The following is a 24661-nucleotide window of genomic DNA, read 5'->3' as shown; positions in this document are numbered from 1 at the left end:
TTCTGTCTGGGGTCTAGCCTTATTTACTATTCTAAATATGATTTTTGTGTTTCCAGAACACCATTTGAAATGTATCAGCCGTCTCAGGCCTTCTCTTCAGATTTAAAATCTCTGCCTGCTACACGCGCTGAGGAGGAAACGGCAAGCATCTTAAATGGTAATGCATATTTCTATATGTAACGAAGTAATGGTGTATCTGTATGCCCATGAACCTATTTTGTCAAAAAAAAAAAAAAAATGAAGGACACGGACATGTGATGTTGAGAATTGTATATTTTTGCTGTACGCCCTATTTTTCTGATACACAGCCCAGAAACTGGCTCTCATACCAAACAAATAAACAGCTCAGGACTGAGTAGTTTGACAGATGACACAAGTGCAAATCTACACACACTCCACACACACACACAAACACACAGTGGCAAAATCTTTCCCTCTCAATGGTTCAGACATATCAGTACCTGCCCATCCAACCGTGGCACTGTGACGGGTAATCACTGGCTGTGATTGTGTGGGCAGAGGGCTGTTAGAGGTGGCTCAAGCCTGACAGGGTAAGGAATGGGGTGAGGGGGAAGTCAGCCTGTAGTGTGGCGCTCACGGTCTGGAGCTCATCAGTCAGTGGAGTGTCCTGACTTTTTGCCCCCCACAGCTGAGGCTGAAAGGAGACGTACACCAGGATTAACTTTCCCCTTCCAAACCTCTGGACTCTGAGGCTGTCAACTGTCTCTCATCACATCAATCAAGATTCATGCTGAACCTGACCTCACTAGGATCTGCATGTCCTTGCTTTCCCCTCTATATAGCTGTCTATCTCAAATAGTTCATGCTTTAAAATCATTACTTTACTGTGCTTACAGCAGTAATGATTGATAAGAAATAGTCACGCAATTTTCAAAGTAATTTGGAGCTCTCTTTAAATGTCCTTAGTAACTATTATAATGTCACCCTCTTAAAATAATGGCCCAAGTCAGTTTTTTTTTTTTTTGCCTAAATCATCATATTTTCAATGTTTGGTTCAGTTTTTTGTCTTTTCTGGAAAACCTGAAAAAATGACTTAGGCCATTATTTTAAGAGGGTGGCGATAAGTAATTATGTCAGCAGCTTTCTACTGTGTCTACGTACTGAGTCTTCCAACAAACCTCCTGCTATCAAAATGACCCAGAACAATTTATTTTGAAGGAGCACTTGATTACACACCTTGTTTGTTGCTAGACAGGAACTGCCCTTAGTTTATAATGCTTAGAAAGCTATTAGAGGACCAGACAGTTTAGGTCAGGTCCTGGTTTTTATGACCCTGAGAGCTGAGTCGTTTATTTTAAAGTGAATTACACCGTTACATCCAAGTGGTTCTAAATGTGGCTACAGAATGCCTATTTGAGAATGCACTGCACTTGAATGAACTTCCCAAACAGAGGGTTTCTTAACCTCCTCTATCCCAGAGCTCACTTTTTTGTTCTAATTATTCAAAAATTAACCCAGAAAAAAATTAACCTAGTTGATAAGTTCTTATATAGAAAAATAGAACAAGATTGTATACTGTATTCATTTTTAAAATTCATGAAGCGATAGTAAAGATGACACAAAATCAAATATGCCACAACAAAACTGAGGAACAAAGCCAAAGATCTTCTAGAAGGAAGTTCGGCAATTTTATACTCTATTTTGTTTTGACACACTGTTGTAGGACATAGTGCAGATCTTTGAAGATCTACACTTAGATCTTGACTTACACTTGCACATTTATTTATATCTTTTACTTTGCGCTTTTAGTAGAGAGTCAAACAACTTATTATTCCTTCATATCTCCGTACGCTATCAAATCAGTTAAGTGCTAATTATACTCTAACTCGTTTTCCATTAGAAGACCAGTTATTCACACCACAGCTTTTATTTCTCTGCTCACAATTTAATAATTGATACTTTGTTTTGGTTATATGCAGATGTGAGGAAGACAGCCTTGCTCTTTTTTTTTTTCTTTCAGCAGCTGATAAACTATTCTTTCCACCTGCTTCAAACTTTTATAATGCATGCAAATTACAACAGGTTGCAGAGTCTCTCCTCCTCTCCTGTCTTTGAATATAAAGGGGTGGGCATTGAGTGTGTCCATGAATAATAAAAGCTGTTTTCTGGTGTCATGTTGGGAGCGCCCCCTTCTTTTAAATTCTCATTTTCCTGAGCTGTCAAACCCATGTGGTGATGTAATAGAAGGATTGTTAGAGAGAGAGAGAGAGAGAGAGAAGAAGGCAGAGCATAGGTAACATGAAGTGGTACAGTACCATTAGAAAGAGTGAAAGAATGACAAATTAAGTGATAGAAAAGGAAAGTTCATCTGTCTGCATGTGCCTATTGTGTTGGTCATAATAGGAATATGTATAACATGGCATACTGTATTGTATGTTGCATGAATAACCCTGTGAGTTGTTGGTCTGGCCTGTAACTGATACTTAAGATAATTTGCACGTTTAATGATAAATGCTCTGTCAGTGCAAATGATGAATGATACATGTCTTCCACAACTGGAATTTCTTTAAGTGACTAGAATTTTACTAGTATAGAGAAAATTTGCTTTTATTTGTTTTTTGTTTTAATTACACTTTATAAAAATGTATATTTATGTTTTTTATTTGAGTCTTTGTGTATGTATGTCCATTTTGAACTAGTTTTATAGGTGAAGATAGTTGATAAAGTGGAAAAAAAATTGTAAGCTGCAACAAAAAGAAAAATTCCACAAATCACACAGTCAACATCACATCACAGAGCATGGCTCTTTCTTTTTTGCTTGGTTTGTGTGTTTGTGCGTGTATAGAAGAGGAGGAGGATTTTCGTCACTACTGTGCATCACTGTTTGCTGTCCCTGTCAGCAGGGACAGGCCTGAGCCACAGGTTACTACACCTGAGTCATGCCTCTGCATTGAAGTCCTGGAAGAGGTGAGAATAACTGGAGTAGTTTATTTTAATCTTAACACCTGCACACATGACTTCACAACACTAGCATATTTGTTCTTTCCATTGTTACTTCTCTCTCAATCATGTGTCACAACACTGATCTCTTTTGTTGTCCACAGACAGGCAGAGACATGAGGGGAGTCAGTGCTGAAAAGAGGGCAGACAACAGCATTGAGTAAGCCTCAATGAGGACAAAAAAAAAAAGAAAATGTAACTCTACAATAACTGTTATTTGGTTGGATATTACAAAGCAGTGTTTATAAAATGTTGTTGTTGTAGTGTAGAAACGCTACTAGAGGACATGTTGTGGGTATATCCGAAATACCAGCAGCTTTGACTAAGTGGCCCTTAGTAAAAATAGTCTTGACTATATATATAAAAAATGTCCTCCAAGCTTGGGTCCTGTACCAGAGGCGTGGGAGCTTGAGGGTCCTGCGCAGTATCTTAGCTGTTCCCAGGACTGTGCTTCTGCTCCACTCTCCCAGTTTGGGGGTCACTGCCCCAAGTGTTCCGATTACCACAGGGATCACTGTTACCTTCACCTTCCACATCCTTTCTGGCTCTTCTCTCAGCCCTTGGTATTTACTGAGCTTCTTGTGTTCCTTCTTTCTGGTGTTGCTTTTGGTATTGCTACGTCCATCACTACAGCCTCCTTCCTCTGCTTGTCCATCACTTGTATATCTGGTTGGTTAGCCATCACCAGTTTGCCTGTCTTTATCAGAAAGTCCCACGGGATCTTAGCTCAGTCATTCTCAACCACCATGCCATACTTGACACAGACATTCCTGTATATTATGCCAGTCACTTGGTTATGGCATTCCATTTATGGCCTGCCAGCTAGCATTTTGCACCCTGCTGTTATGTGCTGAATAGTCTCTACACAGCCTGCACCTGGGATCTTGCCTAGTGTGGTAGACCCCAGCCTCCACTGATCTTGTGCTTAGAGCTTGTTCCTGTGCCTCCATGCTTAGTGTCTCTGTGCTGTTTCTCAGCCCAGCTTCGTCCAGCCATTGATAGGATTTTTCAATATCAGCCACTTCTTTTATCTGCCAGTGGTACATGCCATGCAGGGAACTGTCCTTCCGTGACGGTTCCTGTTGTTGCTCCTCTTCTTTCTCGAGCTTCTGCTGCTTAAGGTATTCACTAAGCACATGATCATTTGTGGCCATCTTCCTGATGTACTCATGGATCTTTGTTTTTTCTTTGTTGTTTCATCTTGGATAGTGGTTCTGACACTCACTAGTCCTCGGCCTCCTTCCTTCCACTTAGTGTCCTGTCTCAGGGTGCTGGATTTGGCGTGAAACCCTCCATGCATGTTAAGGAGCTTGTCTTGATGTCAGCGTCCTCAGTGTCTGCAGTGTTGTCTTCTGGTATTGCAATACCCTCAGTTTTGACTACCTTCCCTTTTTTGGTTACATTTCTCCGGTCCGAATGACATTCCCATCTCATTTCTGTAGATCCTAGTGGTGGGGATCAGTAAATACATGTCTTGTTCACTCCTGGCATACAGGTTGATGTCGTCCATGTAGAGCTGGTGACTGTTTGCTCCATTCCGTAGTTGGTATCTGTAACCAGCCTTGTTAATGATCAGTCTTAGGGTGTTCAGGTCTATGCAGAACAAGAGTGGGGACAGAGTATGTCCTTACTAAATCCCGCACTTGATGTTGACTTGTGAAATTGGCTTGTAATTGGCCTCTATTCCCACAGACTTTCTGATTAAGGCTCTTACGGTCCTGTTGATCTCGTACTGTTTTCGGCATTCCAGGATGTGTGCTGAGTCATAGACTTGCTTGTAGTAAATCCAGGCGGTGCACAGGTTGGTCATTCTGGTCTTACAGTCTCAAGTAACTGCTCTATCTACCAGTAGCTTGTATTTTTCCCCTCTGATGTTTCTGCCAATTCCTTTCTCAGCCCCACTCACGAATTGAGAAATGTTACTGTTCATCTTAGCCGCTATGATGCCTGACGGGAGCTTCCATGTTAGCATGGCAGGTTACTGGCTGATAGTTGGATGGGACTGGTCCCTTCTGGGAATCCTTGGGATCAGGACTATCCAGCCTTTGGTCAGCCATTCCGGATGCATTTCCATTAGCGGCTGGTTCATTTGTGATGCCAAGTGTTCATGGAGTGCATTTAGCTTCTTTAGCCAGTAGGTGGGAATCAAGTCAGGGCCTGGTGCTGTCCAACTCTTCATAATTGCAACTCTTTCTTGGATGTCTGCCACTGTGATTGCTACTGGATCCTGTTCAGGGAGATTGCTGTGGTCTGCACTTAGATCCACTAGCCACTGAGCATTGCTGCATTGCTGTTATGTGTTGCGTCCATCTCCCATATGCTCTTCCAGGATTATCCCATCTCCACACGCATACACACACACACACACCACACACACACACACACACAGTGTGGTGTGTGTGTGGTTTGTGTGTGTGTGTGTGTGTGTGTATGTATGTATGTAGGGTAGCAGGGGATAATTTATGAATCTTATGTTGACTTGTCAAAAAATTCAGGTCAAATAATCAAGTTATCTGATCTTAACTTGACTGAATTACTTTTAGATCCTTTTACGCAAAGAAGAAGAAAAATAATTATCATAACATTAATTTAGCCTTTTGCTGTATATGTCCTGATAACACTGGTCAACAATGATTTTGCTACCTGGAGAAAAATACCTTTTCAGGTATGCTGATTCCAAATCTATAATCACAATTTCTCTAGCACATCAGGTTCTTGAGTTATGCACATGTCAATATTTAGCTAATGTATTGCTGTACTGGTGCTTTTCATGCAAATGTAGAGTGTGTGATTTTCTAATTTTGAAATTGAACAGAATTTAGCATTATTTTGGGGCGCTGAATCCAAATATGGTCATTAAAATTCAGTCAACTAAAGTTTACCTGCCAATGTTGAGGATCAACAATGCCAGAAATTTGCAATTTCTTATAGTGACTGCTTTGATCTGTCAATAGATAAAAACAAAGTTTTAGTGCTACATCAAGTGATGGAATAGTGTTTTTGGGGCAGTCCAAAGTGATGCCAAGCTTAAATCTGGGATCTTTGATGGACCCCAAGTCTGCAAGCTTATTAGAGACAAAGACTTTCCATCTAAGCTCAGACCCTTTGAACTAAGAACATGGGAATCATTTGTTCAGATGGTATAGAATTTCTTGGGCAACCACAAAGCCACAAACTATGAAGAACTAGTTGACAACATGCTCATATCATTCAAACACATGGGTTGCAGAATGTCACTTAAGATTCACTTCCTTCACTCTCATCTTGACTTCTTTCCACCCAATTTGGGTCATGTGAGCGATGAGCATGGTGAAAGGTTTCATCAAGATATCTCTGAAATGGAGACCAGTTACCAGGGGCACTATAACGCAAACATGATGGGTGACTACTGCTGGTTTCTACAGCGTGAAACTTCCGTGAAGCGCAAGAGCAAGTGTTTGTCACACTTTTGAACTGTTTAGGCAGACTAATTGTGTACTGTATTAGTTTGAGATTCCTCATATGATTGATTTTGGTATCAGTGTCTTTTTTTTTTTTTTTTTTAAAGATATTTTTTGGCCTTATTTGATAGTTTTCCAGTGGAGATAGACAGGAAAGCAGGGAGGAGAAATGGGGAAGACATGCGGCAAATGGCGACAGGCTGGGACTCGAACATGCGCCGACCGCACAGCCAAGCGGCATACATGGTCACCTGCTCATGCCCTGAGCTATCCTGGTGCCCCATCTGTGGCTTTTTTTCACCAGTTGTATGTTCATGGTGTACTTTTCTAATAAAATCATTGACGTCGAGTTTGGCGATTGGCATTTATTGGCATAGTTACGTAACTCGAGATCCTGACGTGCTAGAGAAATTCTGTTTGCATATTTGGAATCAGCATACCCAATTTTAATAAAAATCAGTTGTTTTTCCTCAGGTAGCAGACAAAAAGTTTTTTTGTTGACCAGTGTAATAGAGATAAAATAGAAATGTTGTGAAAGCTGGTTCAATCATCAGAGACAGTGAGTGCTGTTTGTGTGCATCTGATTGGTTTTGGAAAATGGACATGGAGTCACAAATTCCTTGTTTCCTACTCAGGGTCCCCTCTGTTCAGCGAATTTCAAAGAAAGGAAGATCACTTGTGCCCAGAACAGCCCTACCCAGTGATGGATCATTAGGAGTCATCTCTCTGTCTCCTGGTGCAACACAACCATTCAAACAGTTCAGAGCACCACTACAGCCCAAACTAGCTCAGAAGCTCAACTCATCTAAATGTCAAACATCACAAGCAGGATCCTCAGTTAAATGTAAGCTGTGTATTTTACAGGGAATAAGTCAAGGACATACATTTCTGTCTTTTATCATCTGTAACAAAGTAGCCAGAAGTTATTATTTAGATGTGGGTAACTTTTACATTTTTACATGTTTTTACTTTTACATTTCTCACTTTATTTAATTCTAACTTACATAGTTAAAAAGAGAACCATAGTACATGTACAGTATTCCCCTTGACATTAGGCAGTAGCAATGTGGCTATGATGTCAGAGAAGGGAAGGACATCTGTCTCAAAATTACTATGAGGAGGTTTGTCTGAGCCTCCTGTATATTCCTCCATATTGTCATGTGCATGGCTCTTTGCTCCCTGTAATACTCTTCCTCTGTCTGCAAACTCTCTCCTCATATTTCCTGTGCTTCTGGATGTGGACAGTCTCTTTTGTTAAAATCTTTGTCCATGTCAGCCTAAAGCCTGTGCAGATTGCTGGAAGTCTGCTTTCCATTAATGCGACTGCATGCAAGTTCAGACTTGTGCAATTTGGAAATGTTAATCGGCCCGACCTAGTGAGATTGTCATCATGGTTTTTTAAAGAGTGACTGAGGCTCTGCATTCAGTCGTGAAGTTATGCTGGCCTGTCTAAAAATCCTTTACATAAACTTTCTTCTTTAAGCCATGCTTATGAAACATTATCTGAACACATAATTGCAAAAGCAACCAATGCACTTTTTATTATTTGTATCTTTTTCACAGCATTTCCATCTAAAAGCAAGCTGTCAACATGTCCCACTGCTGAGAATCTAACAGCTACAGAGTCATCAATCAAAACATCGCCCTCAAAGTCACCTCCCATTTTCTCTCGCACTGTTTACCAATCAGTAGCTGGCTGTGGTTCACCACAGCGTACTTCCTTGCTACCACATTCCCAGATTAAAATCCCCAAATCTTCACATTCTACTCCCTTATATTCAGCTGATGTTTTAGCTATGACTAGTAACAGGTCGCCAATCACAGAAGAGCATCTCTCTCTTTCTCCACCCATATCATTTTCCCTTAGGTCTACTTTCACAGTTTCGTCATCAAGCTCTACTGAATCAACTTTATTGCCCAAAGTGAACCATCCGGCCCCATTAGAGAAATGCCCAGACTCAGCTCTCTTGCCAGATCAACCCCAATCTTCCCAGTTATTTGTAGAGCCAATTTCCTCCCCAAAGATTTGTGAATCACCAAGAAGCAATCTGATGTCCCCAAAGGAATCCCAGCATTCCTTGTGTGACCCAGAATCTCTTCAATCAGATAATCAACTCCAGTTGCCTTTGTCCCCTGAGACTGCAAGTACACACTCACCAGCAAAACACTTGGAACCAGCTCTATCACAGATAAGTGTTGTGCCTTCAGAAACCCTATCAAAGTTATCTCTATTTGATGTGACCCCTCCAGATGAACATTCTACATATAGGTCAACTCGAGCATTTGAGGATGCTCCAAACTGGAGCATCCTCAAATGGGTTGAAAATGAGTCAACCCAGTCACATCAGGATACAAATTATATCCCATCATCGTCTCTCTTAAATGTCATCCAGAATACTCCTTTTGCTGTGAAAATGGATGAAGATGAGACGTTATCAGTAGGTAAGTGAAGTGCAGTAATCTCCTCCCTCTGCCCGTGTGTGTGTCTTTGTGTGTGCCTGTGGGTGTACTGATGCTGATGAGATGACAATAGCAACAATTACAGTGTTTACTTTGTTTTCATAATGAAAGTCTTGCTAATGATTACTAAATTAATTGTTTATTAAGAGTGGGCTGAATTTAAGCCATTTTCATATGAATCAAATATTGTTAGAAATCTTAGTAAATAAATGGGCACAAATTATGACTGCTGAATGCTTCTTTGTGAGTGTCAAAGACAAAACAGTTGGTTAAAACAATCTGTGTGTCCTCATCTTCAGTTATCTAACATGGTCATCATTTTATGCATGCCCTCTTATTTTTGTTCTTGTTTCGTTCTTGTTCTTACAGCTATATTACCTCATGTATTGTAAGTTTCTTAACTTTACTACTGCTACTGCTCTGTGTGTTTGACTGTAACTACAGATTGACTCTTGATTTACTCTAACGAAATGTGGATTAGAGATTCAATTCTTTATCCTGGAATGAAGCATTGCCAATTTACACCTCATACAATTAACAGCTCTCAGATCATGTGATATGACATTTCCACCCCAGCTCTAAAGGCACAGGAGGGTTTGTTACAAGTTTGTTTGTTACACTAACAGAGTTGAAAAGCAGAGTAAAGGGGCATACATAACAATTACTTTATAAATAACCAGGTTAATAAAGGTTAGAAACTATTTGGAGTGAGTAATAATTACTTGGTTGGATGCTTCTGTTAGACTTTTACATCTGGCAGTAAAAGTCTGACTGGACACAAAGGCAGATGTGTCCTCTGTATGCCTTACTTCCTAAATATTCTTCCATCCTTTCCACTGCATAGCTACAATTTGTACGTAGAGAATACTTCTATTATGAAGTCTATTTCTCATAAATTGCTTTGATACATTTTGCATTTCAAGGCATTTGCTGAGATTTCTAGAGACCAGACAATAATGCCTGGGGAGTGAAATTTGGATTACAAAATAGGAAAAAGAAAATAGGAGGAAGAAACATCCATGTTTATGGATGGGGAAGCACAGGTCTTTGCAGTAAAGTGATTCCTAATAGAACACTTTGTCATGCCACAGTTTGAACACAATTCTCACTGGTCAGGCAGTTTATATGAATAAACTGCTTGTGGATCTTAGCAGTAATGGCTTCCTTTTATTCCACTGGGCTGTCAAAACCAATTTAGATCCAGCTATAAAAAGTGTTCTTTTTCTTTTTATTAGTATTGATTAAGGTTTAGTTTTTAAGTAAATACCTGACATAAAGCTAGAACAGACAGGAAGGTAATTACACACCAAAGAATTGCCCTTCTCTCAGAGTTCTCTTAGTGTACTGCATAGTTAATTTTATATATCTAGATGTGTGCAGATATAGGCACACAACAAATGGATAGAAAGATAGAAGTAGCCTTTTCTTTTTTTGCAGTATGCATTTATATGAATATGTTCTCTAACCAATTAACTCACTTTCTCATCACTGAACATCTAAACATTATTCTCACAGGAGTACTCTGAGTTGTGTAGGAGTATCTGGAAGCACTATTTTTTATTTTATTTTATTTTATCCCTGACTTTGTTTGGGTCTATATTTGCACATATTCCTGTCCCATTGCTGAATGTGATGGTTATTGTTTCGTAAGTGGAGTTTTTTTCTTCAGAAAACTGGCTGTGTGTAGAATTCAACTTCTGCTAAAATCCGGGCTATAAGTTCATAATGGCTTGTTCTTTCACAACTTTTCTTAGCATTATTTTTTATTTTTTACACCTCTGCCACATCGTTCATCATCTGTGTGCTTTCCTTCATTGTTGCATCCTTCTGTCACTTCCTACAGCTTCTCAGCTGGTATAACACTGAATGCTTGCTTTATCAGCTTATTAAAGCCCTTTCACATATAATGTGAAAATGGCACTGCTGTTCTTTGAAACCCATTGTTTTTTATGGCTTGCACCATGCAAGAACAGTTTCCTGCTGCACTGAACAAAGTGAGGTGCAGTCACGCCAGCCAGGAAGCACTTACTGTACGCATGCTGTTCTCACTGCGACGTGGTGGGACATACATTCATGTGACCAAAGACAGAAAGACAGACAGAATGACAGACCTGACAGGAAAGACCATGAGCAACTGCAAAAAATGACGCTGCTTTGCATGTGAAAGGGGCATTACTGTGTCAATTACACATAAATAACCTGTCATATTTCTTTCTTTCATGAGATAAAAGTCTTGGAGCTGTGGTTCACGTCATGATACACAGCTGTTATGTTTTTACTTGTCACATGGAAATGTCCAACATAGTTTGAATGACAATAATACTGTAATAATAATAATAATAATAATGGTAAAGTGGCATCATTTTAGATTATAGTCAACAATCATAGTCCAGAAAACAGCAATTTATTTTATTTATTTATTTTAATTTATTAATTTTTTAAATTTTATTTATTTTAATCATAACGTAAAGTAAACCTTTCATTCTCTAAACATGCGTTCCTGTATTTTCTCCTGTAGACAGTGGAGATGATGATATGTCCAGTGATAGCCTGGGTATGGCTTCACAGGAAGAAGATACTTCAGATGAGGATACACAGATGCAAGGACCTTTAATGAGAGGGAGATCTAGAGAAGAGCAAGAGAATCCTGCCATATCTCATCTAGAAGATTCCTTTGTTCGTGCAGAGGCAGAAACGAAAAAAGATTTGCAGACTGATAAGTCAGAACAGCTGCCAGAACTATCCACGGTAACATTTCCACATTCACATTTGTTCTTTTGGTTCTTGAAACAGGGAACCTTGGACTACAAAGCTGCCATTGCATTATTTTTTCTCAGAAGCACAGTCTTCTCCTAGTGAAGAAATATTATGCAGACACATGGCTGAACTTTATAAGTGGCTGCTAACTTGACAATCAGGAATGAATACAAGAGATTTGTCTTCATGCTGGTGGAACTTGAACATTAACCTACTAATTTTTTATCCATTCTGTTGGCAACCATTGTTCCTGCGTCACTCATTTCAATTGTTCGGTAATGACTTTCGTTGAGACATTTATCAGCAACAGTATACAGCAAGACATTTTTGATGCAGAGGTGCCAATCACTAATGTACCAAGATTTTTAGGCACACAAAGATTTTGAAATGGAAGTGGGTAGTCTTGTATGACCTCCTTTGCTTGGTAAAAAATGTGCAGGAAGTGGTTCATTGCTGACAAATAAATGATTGAATTAACAAATGGGTCATTCTAGTCATCCACACTGAACTTTATCTTAGAAATATCTTGAAGCTAAGTAATAAAAGTTTTTGAAGTTCATTACACTAGACAATAATCACTGCAATGAATGGAAAGACTTCAGCGACGTACAGTTAGTTTCTTATTGTAGCTGACCTGATCTATTAGATAACATTTGTATCACACTAATTACTTTACATTATTCATCTATAGCTCAGAGATATCTAAAGCTGTGGTGTTAAAGGTGCAAACCATTGAGGGAAGAAAAGAGTAACAGAGTGGATTAAAAAGGCACTGCTTGAATGGTCCCAAATGACTTATCAGCCATTTAATGGTATGAATCCTTTATACTGTGACAGAGGAATGAAAAAAAATAAAGGGGGTAGTGCTTTATTAAAAAGCTGGAATAAAATGAAGCTCACGATTGTAAAGATGGTGGTTATCTGTGGCCTCTGGACCTGAATCAAACTGCTCATAAAATGATTAGATGGTATTTCTATCCTTTTCTCACTCCCTCTCTTTGGACCCATCTCTGTGGTCCTCTGTGTATGTCTTTCACCCCGTCTGTCTCTTTCCTTTGTTCAATCTTTTTTTGTCTTTCTTCTGTCCTTCTCTTTTATTTCAACAAAGTTGGCTGGTTTCATAGCTCAGGCTAGTCATCATCCTTCTTATTATGAGAAGATGTAGGTCTGCACAAAGAGATCTCAAGTTGTTTTTTTTTTTTTTTTGTAGCACAGTATCATTGTATTTGGTCTCTTGCTGTTTCTTTGTGTTGCGTCTCCTTTCTTTTACCTTGTCTTCCTCTTGTCATTCTCCATCCTTGCTCATTTCTTGCTCTGTGTGGCACTATTCCCACATGCCTCTCTTTCTATACTCTCTCAGCTCATCTGCAATGTCTTGCAAGGCCAGCATGCTAATGCATCAGATCTAATCTTAACTAAACAGAGCTTCCACATTTTACTGCTGTCTCACAGGAGGACACTTGCACAGGGACGACAGCTAACCCACCACACTATTGTGAGATGCTCTCACCAGCTCCAGGGGTTAATTAAAAATCAATTCATCAAGTTGGGACGTGAGAGTGACCAGTAAAAGACACTGGCTCATTTATGTGTATTTACAGTCTTTTGAACTAGGATTGAATTCAAACATAGTTTTAGGAGCAAGCCTTTATTCTGTATTCCACTGTACATTACTCTATTTCCATGTTTCTCTGAGCGTATCACCTCACTATCTCATCCTAACATGACCTGTTTTTCTCATTGTCTTCATTTTGTCATCTTCCTTTATACTGCTCACCCCTTCCTCCTTCCATCTCCTCTTCTCCTGTGTCCCTCCATCTGTTTGCAAATACCCTCAGGTTATTCACAACAAGAGTTCTGGGTCTGGATCAGAGCAGTTCTGTGATCTGGATGGGTTTTTGCCTCCAGGTTTGGACATGATCGCTGGTCAACCAGAGACACCAGAACATGCACACTGTGACCCACTTCACACATGCCAGTCTCCGCTGCGTGATTCAGACCCAACAGGTAGGTTAAAAGTCTTTTAATGTGTATAGGGAGTGTGCTTGAGATTTTATGCTTCAGTTTCTTCAGTTGGCATCCTGTTTTCCTTTAAACGACATCAGAAAGTGTGGTTGATGTTATTGCGCTTCATGAGATTAGATTGTGAAGATTACCTCTGTGTCCAGCTCTTGCCTGGAGATACTTTGCAATTTGCAAGCGTTATTCATGTCACAAAGGCCTCATAATAGGATTTAGAACAAATATGTAAAAATGTAGAGCTTACAAGAGACATGAAAATGAGTTTTAAACCCAGAGGAGTGCTGGCTGCTTGGTGAAAAACGAGAGATTGGGGACAACACCACTGATAATTTACTACTGGTGGGTCCAAAGGGAGCTTTCCTGAGATGCTGTTTTGTTTTGTGTGTGTCTGTGTGTATGCCTTTGCTTTCAAATGCTTTGAAACCTATGTGCTGCTTTTTTTATTATATTACAGGTTTGCACCTAATTCTGCCTGCCTAAAATGTCAATATTTCATCACAAAGACTCACAAGTCGCCAAGCAGTAATAAAGCCTGCATCCTTCATGTGTCACGCAAAGTGTACTTTCACTTTAGTTTAAGAGGAACTTTACTTTAAGAGCATTTTGTGTGTTGTCAGTGTATTGTGATGTTGTCACCACCAAATGAAAATAAAGCATCTAATGCTGAACAAATAGACTCATCAGCCACACCATTAAAACCACTGACAAGTTAAGTGAATAACATTGATCATTTCTTTACAAAGGAATTTTCTGCTGGGGTTGGGCATTCATGTGGATGCTACTTTAACATTTATCCTACCTACCTAAGCATTGTTGGGCCCCTCACAATCACATTAATACACAACAGCATTGCCCTTCAGCAGGACAATGCGGCTCACCACACTGCAAAAACTGCCAGGAATCACTCAAGGAACACAATAAAATGGCCATGGCATTGATTTATTACATCCTACACCAATTGAACAATACACAGAGGAAACAAACCACAACCTGCAGGGCCCAAAGAATCACCTGCCAGCGTAATGATGCAAGACACCACAGGATACCCCAAGACTTCACATGTCCACCCGCTAAAGGGCCAGAGGTGTTTTGGTACTACCTGGAGGTTCTACACTATATTAGGCAGGTGATTTTAATATTGTGGCTAACTGGTTATGATTTACAGTACACACCTTTGTGGTGAAGTTTGTATGTAGTTGTACTTTACATTATATTGCTTATATATATTATATTGCTGTCATTTGCCTTAGAGAGAAGATGTGGACTTTTATTTCATGTCTTTGCAGTCTCTTCTTTGTTTCACCTTCCCTTCTGTAACAACATGGTTTTAAAAATGTCAGACATCGACTGTGTGGTAGACCATGCCGTAGCCATTGGGAAAACTGCCTTCAGGGTGCAAGATAAATGTGCTATTTATTACCACAGCATGGACATTTAAAATGCTTTAACACTAATAATTTGTAAAACAGATATGTGTTTAAGCCACCCACACTGTCCAGGATGGCATAGGGAAGTCTAGCATGAATTCTATGCTATAATTTATCAGGCCACACAGTTCTTAGTACACCTTGTACTCTTGCATTTTAAACAGGAGTCAGTGTTTTTCAGCAAAGATTGTTTGCTTAAGTAAATTGTTCCAGCCCAAAGTGACCCCATCAACATTTTCCTTCATGAAGCGTTTCTACAGTTTCATTGTCGAGCCCATGTTGAATGAATAGGATTGACAGTGTGAGACTCCCACAAGGGCATCGCTAGCCTCCTCGCACCATGCAGCCAACCTCTCGTCAAATCCCGCACTGTCTCTGCCACCATCGTTAAACCTCCAAAGTTAATGAGAGAGAAAGGTCGGAGAGGAGGAATATCACCTTGACAACACTTCACACTCATTTATGTCTTTCCATCCCTCCATCTGTCTCTTCTGTTTTTCTCTTCTTTGTTTTTTTTTTCTTGGCAGGACTGCAATCCAACAGGTTTTATATGTCTGCTGCTGTACTGTTTCACCCTGCTGTCCCCTTTTCCGTACTCCCTGTCATCTCATCAGTCAGAAAATTAGGTTGTTACTGTGCTGTTTCTGTCAAATGTGCGTCGAGTCCAACAAAAGGAAAAAAAGAGAGAGTCAGGAAGGCAAATAAGAAAGATAATGACCTACACACACACACACACACACACACACACACACACACACACACACACACACACACACACACACACACACACACACACACACAGTGGTACCTTTGCATGTATGTTTTCCAAACTAGCTTCAGCCTTTTCCATTTTCTTTAGAGATGACAATGTTATCTGTTATCTGACCATTCTCCCCTTCTCCTCCTTTTATTTTCAGCTGATTTAGAATAGTTAGTATGTTCTCTTTCAGTTAATAGTATTAATCAATCAATTAATTAATTAGCTGACCACAGGAGAGAAAGCTGAAAGCAGCAGTAATTGCATTGCAGCTGGCAGGACTGGTTGAACAGCTTATTAAGCGATATTTGTTTAGTACAGTTGCTGCTGTTAAATAGGCAAATAGATAATTTTTTATCAAATTCATTTGCCTGAATTAATTTATGTAAGTCACATAGGTACATGGTCTAATAGATTTTGTAAAGTGGGAACCTCTTCACAACCATAGGTTTTTTTGTGTTTGCTTTCTTTTTATCTTATTTTGTCAGTATGAATGAGTATTTAAATCTGTAGAAGCCTTTCGAGGGTCCACCTGGTGTCTTTGGTATAGCATCCATCCATCCATCCATCCATCACCACATTTTATGAACATTTAATGATAATAGTGATTTGTATGCTTAACAAATACAGTGTAAAAACATTGTTTTTCTTTAATTATTAAACAACCATGAAATGAATATGAGAATTTTTCTTTTGTCATCTGACAGGTTTATAGTCTGTTGCATTCATATTCAGTCATAACCAAAATGTTATTCCATGTGTTGCTGCTGTAGAAAGGTCACAAGCTATTGGAGTTAGATAGCAAAGAAAATGCATTGCAGTTTCCAATTGCTAGATATATGTCCAACTGATTGTAGCGTGACAGTGAAAGATCTGTGTCTTTGGGTTTCATATATCATGGATCCAGATATGCTGAGTTTTGTTTAATAAGCATGTAAAGAGCAATATACGAAAGTGCAAGTGTTGCGATGATTTAACACCCCCCCCCCCCCCCCCCCCCCATCCCATTTTGTGTATCCAGTATGCGTGGCTGTTCTGTTCTGAGTACTCTTTTACTTTTTCTCTCACTCATTTAGGGTCAGAAGGTTATAGGTTAAGCAGCAGACTTGGAGCCTTCAAAAAGGAACACCTGGTTTCCAGAATGATGAAGGGCAATCACCGGCAGCCAACTGGAATTCAGATTCACTCATCCAGGACAAGAGAAGTATCAGCAAATGAACTGGGAACATCTGGTGAATGCATGTGTATTTTTGATGTCATGAATGCTTGTGTGTATTTTGTCTGTGCCCATATGAAGACTGTCAGGTACACTGACTTCTGCCTTTTACTTATTTACTCTCACATACACTATATCCCTGCATATAGAAACACTTTTTCAGTGTTTGTGCTGGTTGTGAACAGGCACATTTAAATTATCTGCATATACTTCACACATACACATGCAGGACTGGGAGTTGGTCCAGGAATACATCCTTTAATATCTTCCACACAGACTGGAAACACTGCATTAATCTCTTTATCCTGATGCATATTTGCAGACAGACACCTGAAAGACAAGACAGTAAATTGTTTTATTCACTGCAATATCTATTTCGCTCTGTGTTGATCAGTTCTCAGGATTGTTTTCCCTCTCATTTTACTGTCAATTCTTTCACTCTCTTCTTTCCATGTTGTCACATTATTTAAACCTGCTTTTTTTTTTTATTAAACTTGTCCATTCTTTCTCTCTACATTCTTTTACCCATCTATTGTATTCTTTATTTTTGGTTTTTATTCTTCCTTTTACTTTATTCAAAGTTCCAGCTCTAAAGCAGATAGTCCAAGGTTTGATGCCCACATGATCCGCACTCGAGTAGCGGTCTTGCCAGATTGAATGCTAACATTTTCATATTCAAGGACTAAAAACCACTCGATAGCTCAAAAACTTTAAAACATATTTAATTATTGTATCAAAACAACACAAATGTGCAACATGTTTTCTGTATTTCTAATCCACAAGGGAACCTAAGCACTGATGTTTCGGCAAGTTCCCTCTTAGAGTGCTTCCTTGTGCTGTTTTGTTAGTGTGCCGCTCCAATGTGCTGTCTGACAGCACACAGAAGAAGGCTTCTCGCCAAAACATCTGTGCTTTGACTCCCTTGTGCCATTAATTAATGTTTTAAAATAGCACTGTGCCCCTGAGCATATTTGTAAGCGCGGAACTCTTTTTAAAGTTCACAGCATTTTTTTTTTCATACTTTACTGTGTTACATACAGCAGTTATACCTACAATTCTAATAATATATCAGAAATATGCACATTAGTGATCAGTTTGTCTTGAAGCTGTTAACATATCCAGTATAGAGTCCATTCAGAAAGGAATGATTCAAACCTGACCTACCTAAGGGACTCTTGAGGGATGTCAAAGTTCAGTCTTTGTCATTTTACACTTCATACATTTTAAACCTTGCACAGAGATTTATCAGGAGCAGAAATCTAAATATATGTGTGCCATCTGCTTTAAAATTGAAATAAATCGAGTCTAGATATATGTGTGTTTCCACATGTGTTAGAAGCACTCCACTGCATGCATCATTCCTCCCATGCTGCTTAGTTTGACAGTGCAGGTGGTTGTGAAGCACTAAGTGGAGGTTCTGTGCCGGTTGAAAGACAGAGCCAGGCACTGAGAGTGGGTGGAGGGAGAGGTGAGGAGACAATGGAAGATTGAAAGACTGAAAGATTTAACACTGAAGCTGAAACTGGTTAGACAGCACGCAGCATGAGGAATCAGTGTGCTGCAGACACACATCCACACCCACACCATCATAGCTTCTCAGTGGGGGCCTCAATGTAATTTACAGTGAGCAGGTGGAGATGGATGTTCAATCTGATTCAATTTGATGTGGCTCACAGAGGAGTGGTACGAGACAGCACTCATTCCACTGACAGTTTGTATCTCACCCTTTTTTCGTGAATCCTGAGCAACATACCCTCTTCTTTATACTTTTTTCCATTCTTACTCTACACCTGTTTTTATCTACTTCTTACGCTCACTCTATCTGTATCTGTTTTCATAAAATACCTTTTACTGTATAGCCTCTTGTTCGTCATTTCATCCTTCCTTATACACAGCTTATGCGTTTTTCTACCCATTTCTCTGTTTTGTTTTTATTCCATATCTGGTTTCAACCTGTCTGGCAAGTCCACATCAACTCTTTCTCACTGTCTGAGGGTAAATCTCTCATTCCCCATCCCCTCCTTTCTCTCCCCGTCTCTTTATTCCCACAGTCGACTCAGAATTCTCTCCAGCATTTCCTCCGCTGTCCCAGGCAGCCAAAGACATCATGGAGATCTGTAATGTGGACCAGATGGGCTGTGAAGACCCTGACCTGGAGATAGACACAACTGCACATGCTCTAAGCAGTCTGGACCAGGAGCTAAAACTCATGGCAAAAGGTACAGACCAAAGCCTTTCATGTATGCAATCACGTCTACAGCTATCTGTGATCAGTGTATTATTCTGCATTTCATAAAAGGTAAGAAAATAAGGGTGTTTGGATGAATTAAGAGTTACAAGAGTGATTTAAATTGAATCAGTAATCCTTAACCTTTCTTGAATATTTACCTGAAAAGCAGGCACTCAGGCTCTGGTTGCTGGTACAGGAAACGGTGGATGTCAGGATCAGTGTGGGAATCCCTGTGTCATACGGTTGGTAACATGCACCCATAAAGTTATTACACTCGTGCATTTCAATTGTAATTGCTTGAGGATCATAATATACATGACCTTATTATAAAAGGTGAAATGTAAATATTATTGTTTGTTGACCTGGAAATGCTTAGGCAGCTGTTAAAATGTCCATTCCAAGTTATCCTGAAAGGCAAATGTGGGTTTTTTCCCATGTGTGAATCTGAGGGTGGAGCTTTGTACCTTCCTGATTTCATACTGTGTGTTTGTGTCTTTTCACCATGATCGGCACTACTTTCTCACCTCCCTACACTTCCCCACACTCCACTACCATTCCAGTGGCCACGATAGGGGGTAATCCCTCTTTTTTTTCCTGTGCTCCATCAATGCCTCTCACTGTCGGATATGTGGAGTGTGTAATGGATCGTTAGCAGCAGAACGACTTTAGCTTTGACAGCATGTTGGGTATCCAGCCTTAATGTGCTGCTTAATGTGAGTATGTGTGTGAAAAGGGAGAGGAAGTGTGTCAGTATGGTTTTGTGTATCAGGAACTGACTAGGTCTGTGTGTCTGTGCATTATTGATGTTTTTCTGTGTTTGTGGAGCGGGCATAATCTGCGCTAGAGGCCTTGTGCTGAGCAGAGCGCTGTGAATTTCACTTTGAGACGTGTAATAAACGGATTAACACATACTACAGGGAGAGCTCCCAAAACAGCTCCTTACATCCTAAAACATACACAAACAGACACTTAGGATGGACTTAATCTGAGTACTTTGGTTTAGCTTCACAGGTATCATTTTGGTTTTTTTTATAGGTGGCTCTCATGGTTCCACCCTCACCTTTGCAAATACCGTGTCTTTTTCCATTTATTATGCAATTTGGGTTGTTGTGACAATGTCCAATTTATTGAATATTCAAAAACATCTTGTCATTGACATGTAGCTATAACATAATTGTGTCATTGTTTTAATGGGTCTAATGTTCGTTGCCAGGTAAACTCAGAAACTTGTTTCTTTTGTATAGGGTCTGTGCACCATCCTCATGGGATGCTGTTCTTTCAGATCCTGTTGACTGCAGGGTAGATGTATGTAAATGGATTTCAGCTGTAATGTAGCTTCTGCTGCAAAACATATTGAATAATGGTGTAATCAGGAAAAACATGTGTGTTTTTGCATATGAAATATATATATGTGTTTTGGTGAATATTCCAGTAATAGTATACATTATGTACACTCCAAGGTACACCCACACAACACACAAGTGAGTGCTGTCACAGCATATTATGGGCAGTCTGTTCATAAACATTTATTTTACAACTAGCATCTGCTCTGCTCTTACTCAGCTATCTCCAGTTGCCTGGCATGCATGTACTATGAGTTAAACTATGAGTCCATACCTAAAACCTTAGGTAGAAGTAGAAATCACTTAAGTCGGATTCAAATGGTCGATGGAATTTTATCTTGGCATGTAAAAAATTCCATCTTATGTGTAAGTTGGATAAAATCCAATTCTTCAAAATATCAGACAGAGTTTGGGGTCTAATGTCAAATTTTGTGGCAATGGCTTCTGCTTCATCCCTGGATTTGATTCTGCAAACTTCTACATTTATTTTATATCACGGGAGGATTATCCCCATCCAGGCGATGGATCTTGTTTTGTTTTTCTATGCTTTAATTGTACAGATTTTTGAGGTTGTAGTTCCTAAAATTTGGAATAGCCTTCCTCGACCTATCAGGTCAGCTGAATCTGTGCTTTCTTTCAAACAGCTGCTGAAAACTTTTATAGATTAGCTTTTCCTCAGTGTTTCGCCAGTTATTTATGGCTATAATTCACATAAAGTTGTGGTCAGAAGTTTTGCATACACTCGTCATGGGCATGAATATTATGGTAATGACAAGTTGCGCCTTGACCTGACACTTTGGTTCATTCATTTACATTCATCATAAGTCTGGTATAATTCTGGCCGGATATTTGACCGAGCATCATCAATAAATTTCCAATAGGGTTGAGGTCAGGGTTTTTGGAAGACCATTCTGGTAGCTTAATGTTAGCTTGCTTCATCTATTCCAAATCAGTTTTGATGTATGTTTGGGATCATTGTCCTGTTGGAGCATGTGGGCAGCTGGAAATGTCAGTTGCGCTTGAAGGTGCCAGTTTTAGAGTAGGAGCTTCTTTCTTGGTCTGCACCCTCTCAGTCCATTGTGATGTAAAGCTGGCTTCACTGTGGACGGTGACGCTGGTGTTCCAGCAGTTTCCAGTTCATGGCTGACTTGAGCCTCGGTGGTTCCTGGGTTCCTAACCAATTTCCTCTCATCTCACAGTGACAGTTTGGGTCTTCTATGAGACCTTGGCAAAGTGTTGACTCATCAAAGTAACTTGTACTTATGTGGAATTTTTAGAAGTGATAATCTTGAAATCTGCATTTGTTTAGAAATGGCTTCAAGAAACCTTCCTAAAGCTATAATTGTGTGGCGGTGGCGCAGTGGGCAGGTGCTCACCTTGCAACAGGAGGGTTGCCGGTTCGAGTCCCTGTCTGAGCGCATGCTGTCATTTTGTCCCTGGGCAAGACACTTAACCCCCATTGCCTAAGTGTGATTGTGGTTTTGTGTTTGGTGGTGGTCGGAGGGGTCGTAGGCGCAAATTGGCAGCCACGCCTTTGTCAGACTGCCCCAGGGCAGCTGTGGCTACATTAGTAGCTTACCACCACCAGGTATGATTGAGGTGTGAATGAATAGTGCATGAAATTGTAAAGAGTCTTTGGGTGTCTAGAAAAGCGCTATATAAGACTAATGCATTATTATAATTGTCCTTCTTAGATCTTCTCTGAGTTCCTTGGACTTTCCCATTGTTCTGAGTATTGGTCAATCCAATATGTGCTGCCAAATAAATCCTCTTTATGCTGGCAAAGAGAAACTACCAGTTGTAGTCAATCATGATCACTAACAAGAAATTAACAGGCCTCGGCCTTGTCAAGTTGGGGAAAAAAAAAAATGTAGAATCTTCAGCACCACTTATTAAAATGTTTAAGTGAGTGTATGTATGTATGTATTTGAGCCTGTATGTCTTGTTGTTTTTAAAGTCATTAAAGATGTATGCTGTACAATCATTCCACCCTGGAAAAAGAACCGTTCAAAGAAATCATTAAACGGACAAAATTACCATGACTTTCATGTCTGTGATGAGTGGATGGAAACTTCTGACCACAACTGTGTAAGTGTGTATGAAAGTCTGTATGTAAGAATGAATGCAAGACTGTATGTTTGATTGTGTGTATGCTAGAACATCTTCATTACTGCTTAACTTTTACTACTTAAAATTCCCAGGGAAAATAGTACTTTTGTGCTTACATTTGACTTATGCTGTGCCATTGCATATAATGCTGTGTCACTGCTGTTGCACTGTAATGCCGCTGCTGCTGGCTCCTTGTTTCAATAGATTCAGACTTTGAATTAGGTAGTGTGCGTCATCAATGACAGTAGGTCATTGGAAAAGAAGGATGAAAAATGCCCTTCGTTTTGTCTGCACTAATAAATGCTCCTGCCTGCAAGCTACAATCACCAATAAAATGTTCAGTATTTTTTTTTTCTGTATCTTTTTTCCTGTTTCTTCAGAAACACCAGCATCACAAATTTCCTTGAAATATTGTGATATAATTTTGAGGCTACAGCCCACCCCTAGTCTGCGAGAATGATTCCTTATATATTTCATGCAAATTAGGCATACTTTAAAAATACATAGTACAGATTTTGTCTAAGATGTCAGTCTTAGAAGACAAGTCCCAAAGTGTTTATCTTGAGAAAACTTATTTGAACATGTAAAATTAAGGGTTAAGTCTAAGTCACATCGAATATCAAGAAAATAAGTGGATAAATGCACTAAAAAAGTAAAAAAAAAATTATAATAAAAGCCAGAACACTGCACATGCTGGCTGAGATGACATCAATAGTGATTCGTCCTTAGAGAGGTGGGCGGTGTAGATAGCATTGGTTTTTTTTTCTGTTTATGACTCCCAAGGTAATTTGGTGGTGTTAGCTGAATACCATTTTCTTAAATGGCTCAGTCAGAAAAACAAGTGTTGGGACAGTTGGTGGTGATCATTGTATCACCAGCAATTTCTTAATCAAAATATTTACTCCTTCACCTTAGTTTTCATGTATTTGTTTTATTCTTATTATCCCTTATGTTGCCACATCATCTGTATTACAGCACCTCTTTGTTAATTAGCTAATTACAAAATTTCTCACACAAACGTCAAAAAATCAAACTTAGATTTTTAAGTGACCCAACTGCATTAATATTTAATGAAAATTGGCAATGACAAATGTCTGTTAACACACAAACTACACTTTCAGCCGTCCATCTGTTACACTTTCCATAATGTTTCTGTGGGATATTTTTTGATGTCTACATCTGAAAGTATTTACAAATAGATTAGCACATCTGCTCTTTGATCATAGGCAGGTACAGTATTTGAGTTCTGTGTAAATAACACGTTCTGCCTTTGATTGGTGGATTTGGTCTTGCAGAGGCGGGGACGCCAATGAACAAGAGGAGGAGGAGGTGAAGACAGATCGGCAGAGTGTTCTCTTGCTACCCTAACACACACGTGTGAGCGCGAAAGTCATGCAAGAGAAATCCCACAGTGGATGCAGTTTAAATTGTGTTCATGATACTGGTGTGGATGCCCTTTAACTCACAAGTCTAATTTTTTTCCTGCAAACATATGAAAAAATATAAATGTAATGCTTGTCGAACATTGAATAAATGCTGTTTTGATTTATGCTTTGTCTCTTTTTGTGTGTCCTTGTTGGCTTTACACCTTGTTTGAGTTAGTTCTTATACTGAACAGCAGCTGTGAGATGCATGCCTGTGGATGGATTACCTAAGGGTACAAAAACAATGTGACTGGCAACAGGAGGGGAGCTGACATGAAGATAAATGGTGACTTTGGCTTTATTCTCAGCAGGAGTCTGCTTGGATCCCTTTGACGGTGTGTTTGTCAGAGTGTGTACGTGTGCTGTCTGAGATGTGCGTTAAAGGACAGACATTGAGGGACAGTTTGCTGCAGTGCCAATTTTACTTACAGGGGTTAGGAAGAACATTTTTCTCTGTTGTCATCACTTTGTTTCTTAATAAGGTTAGGGTGGCACTAGATCAGGTCAGACTGTCT

General features: G+C 39.6%; 1 protein-coding gene across 7 annotated transcripts in view; it reads left to right on the top strand.

Moving 5' to 3' along the window:
* The window catches only part of zbbx (zinc finger, B-box domain containing), a 77788-nt gene extending 53534 nt beyond the window's left edge, over nucleotides 1-24254 (top strand). For 5 of the 7 annotated variants that reach the window (XM_030745013.1, XM_030745010.1, XM_030745008.1 and 2 more), the window contains 11 exons: nucleotides 57-157; nucleotides 2807-2928; nucleotides 3066-3121; nucleotides 7037-7245; nucleotides 7965-8843; nucleotides 11380-11609; nucleotides 13457-13625; nucleotides 16901-17056; nucleotides 19092-19259; nucleotides 19437-19512; nucleotides 24018-24254. In XM_030745013.1, coding sequence (XP_030600873.1) covers nucleotides 57-157; nucleotides 2807-2928; nucleotides 3066-3121; nucleotides 7037-7245; nucleotides 7965-8843; nucleotides 11380-11609; nucleotides 13457-13625; nucleotides 16901-17056; nucleotides 19092-19259; nucleotides 19437-19512; nucleotides 24018-24090 — 2239 coding nt within the window. In that variant the 3' untranslated portion in view covers nucleotides 24091-24254. The remainder of the gene's footprint in view (nucleotides 1-56; nucleotides 158-2806; nucleotides 2929-3065; nucleotides 3122-7036; nucleotides 7246-7964; nucleotides 8844-11379; nucleotides 11610-13456; nucleotides 13626-16900; nucleotides 17057-19091; nucleotides 19260-19436; nucleotides 19513-24017) is intronic. The other 2 variants (XM_030745009.1, XM_030745014.1) reach the window with 2 other exon arrangements.
* The last annotated feature ends 407 nt before the right edge of the window (nucleotides 24255-24661 follow it).

This window comes from Archocentrus centrarchus, chromosome 13, assembly GCF_007364275.1.
Source record: "Archocentrus centrarchus isolate MPI-CPG fArcCen1 chromosome 13, fArcCen1, whole genome shotgun sequence".
NCBI lineage: Eukaryota > Metazoa > Chordata > Actinopteri > Cichliformes > Cichlidae > Archocentrus > Archocentrus centrarchus.
This window is presented reverse-complemented; position numbering and strand designations above follow the sequence as displayed.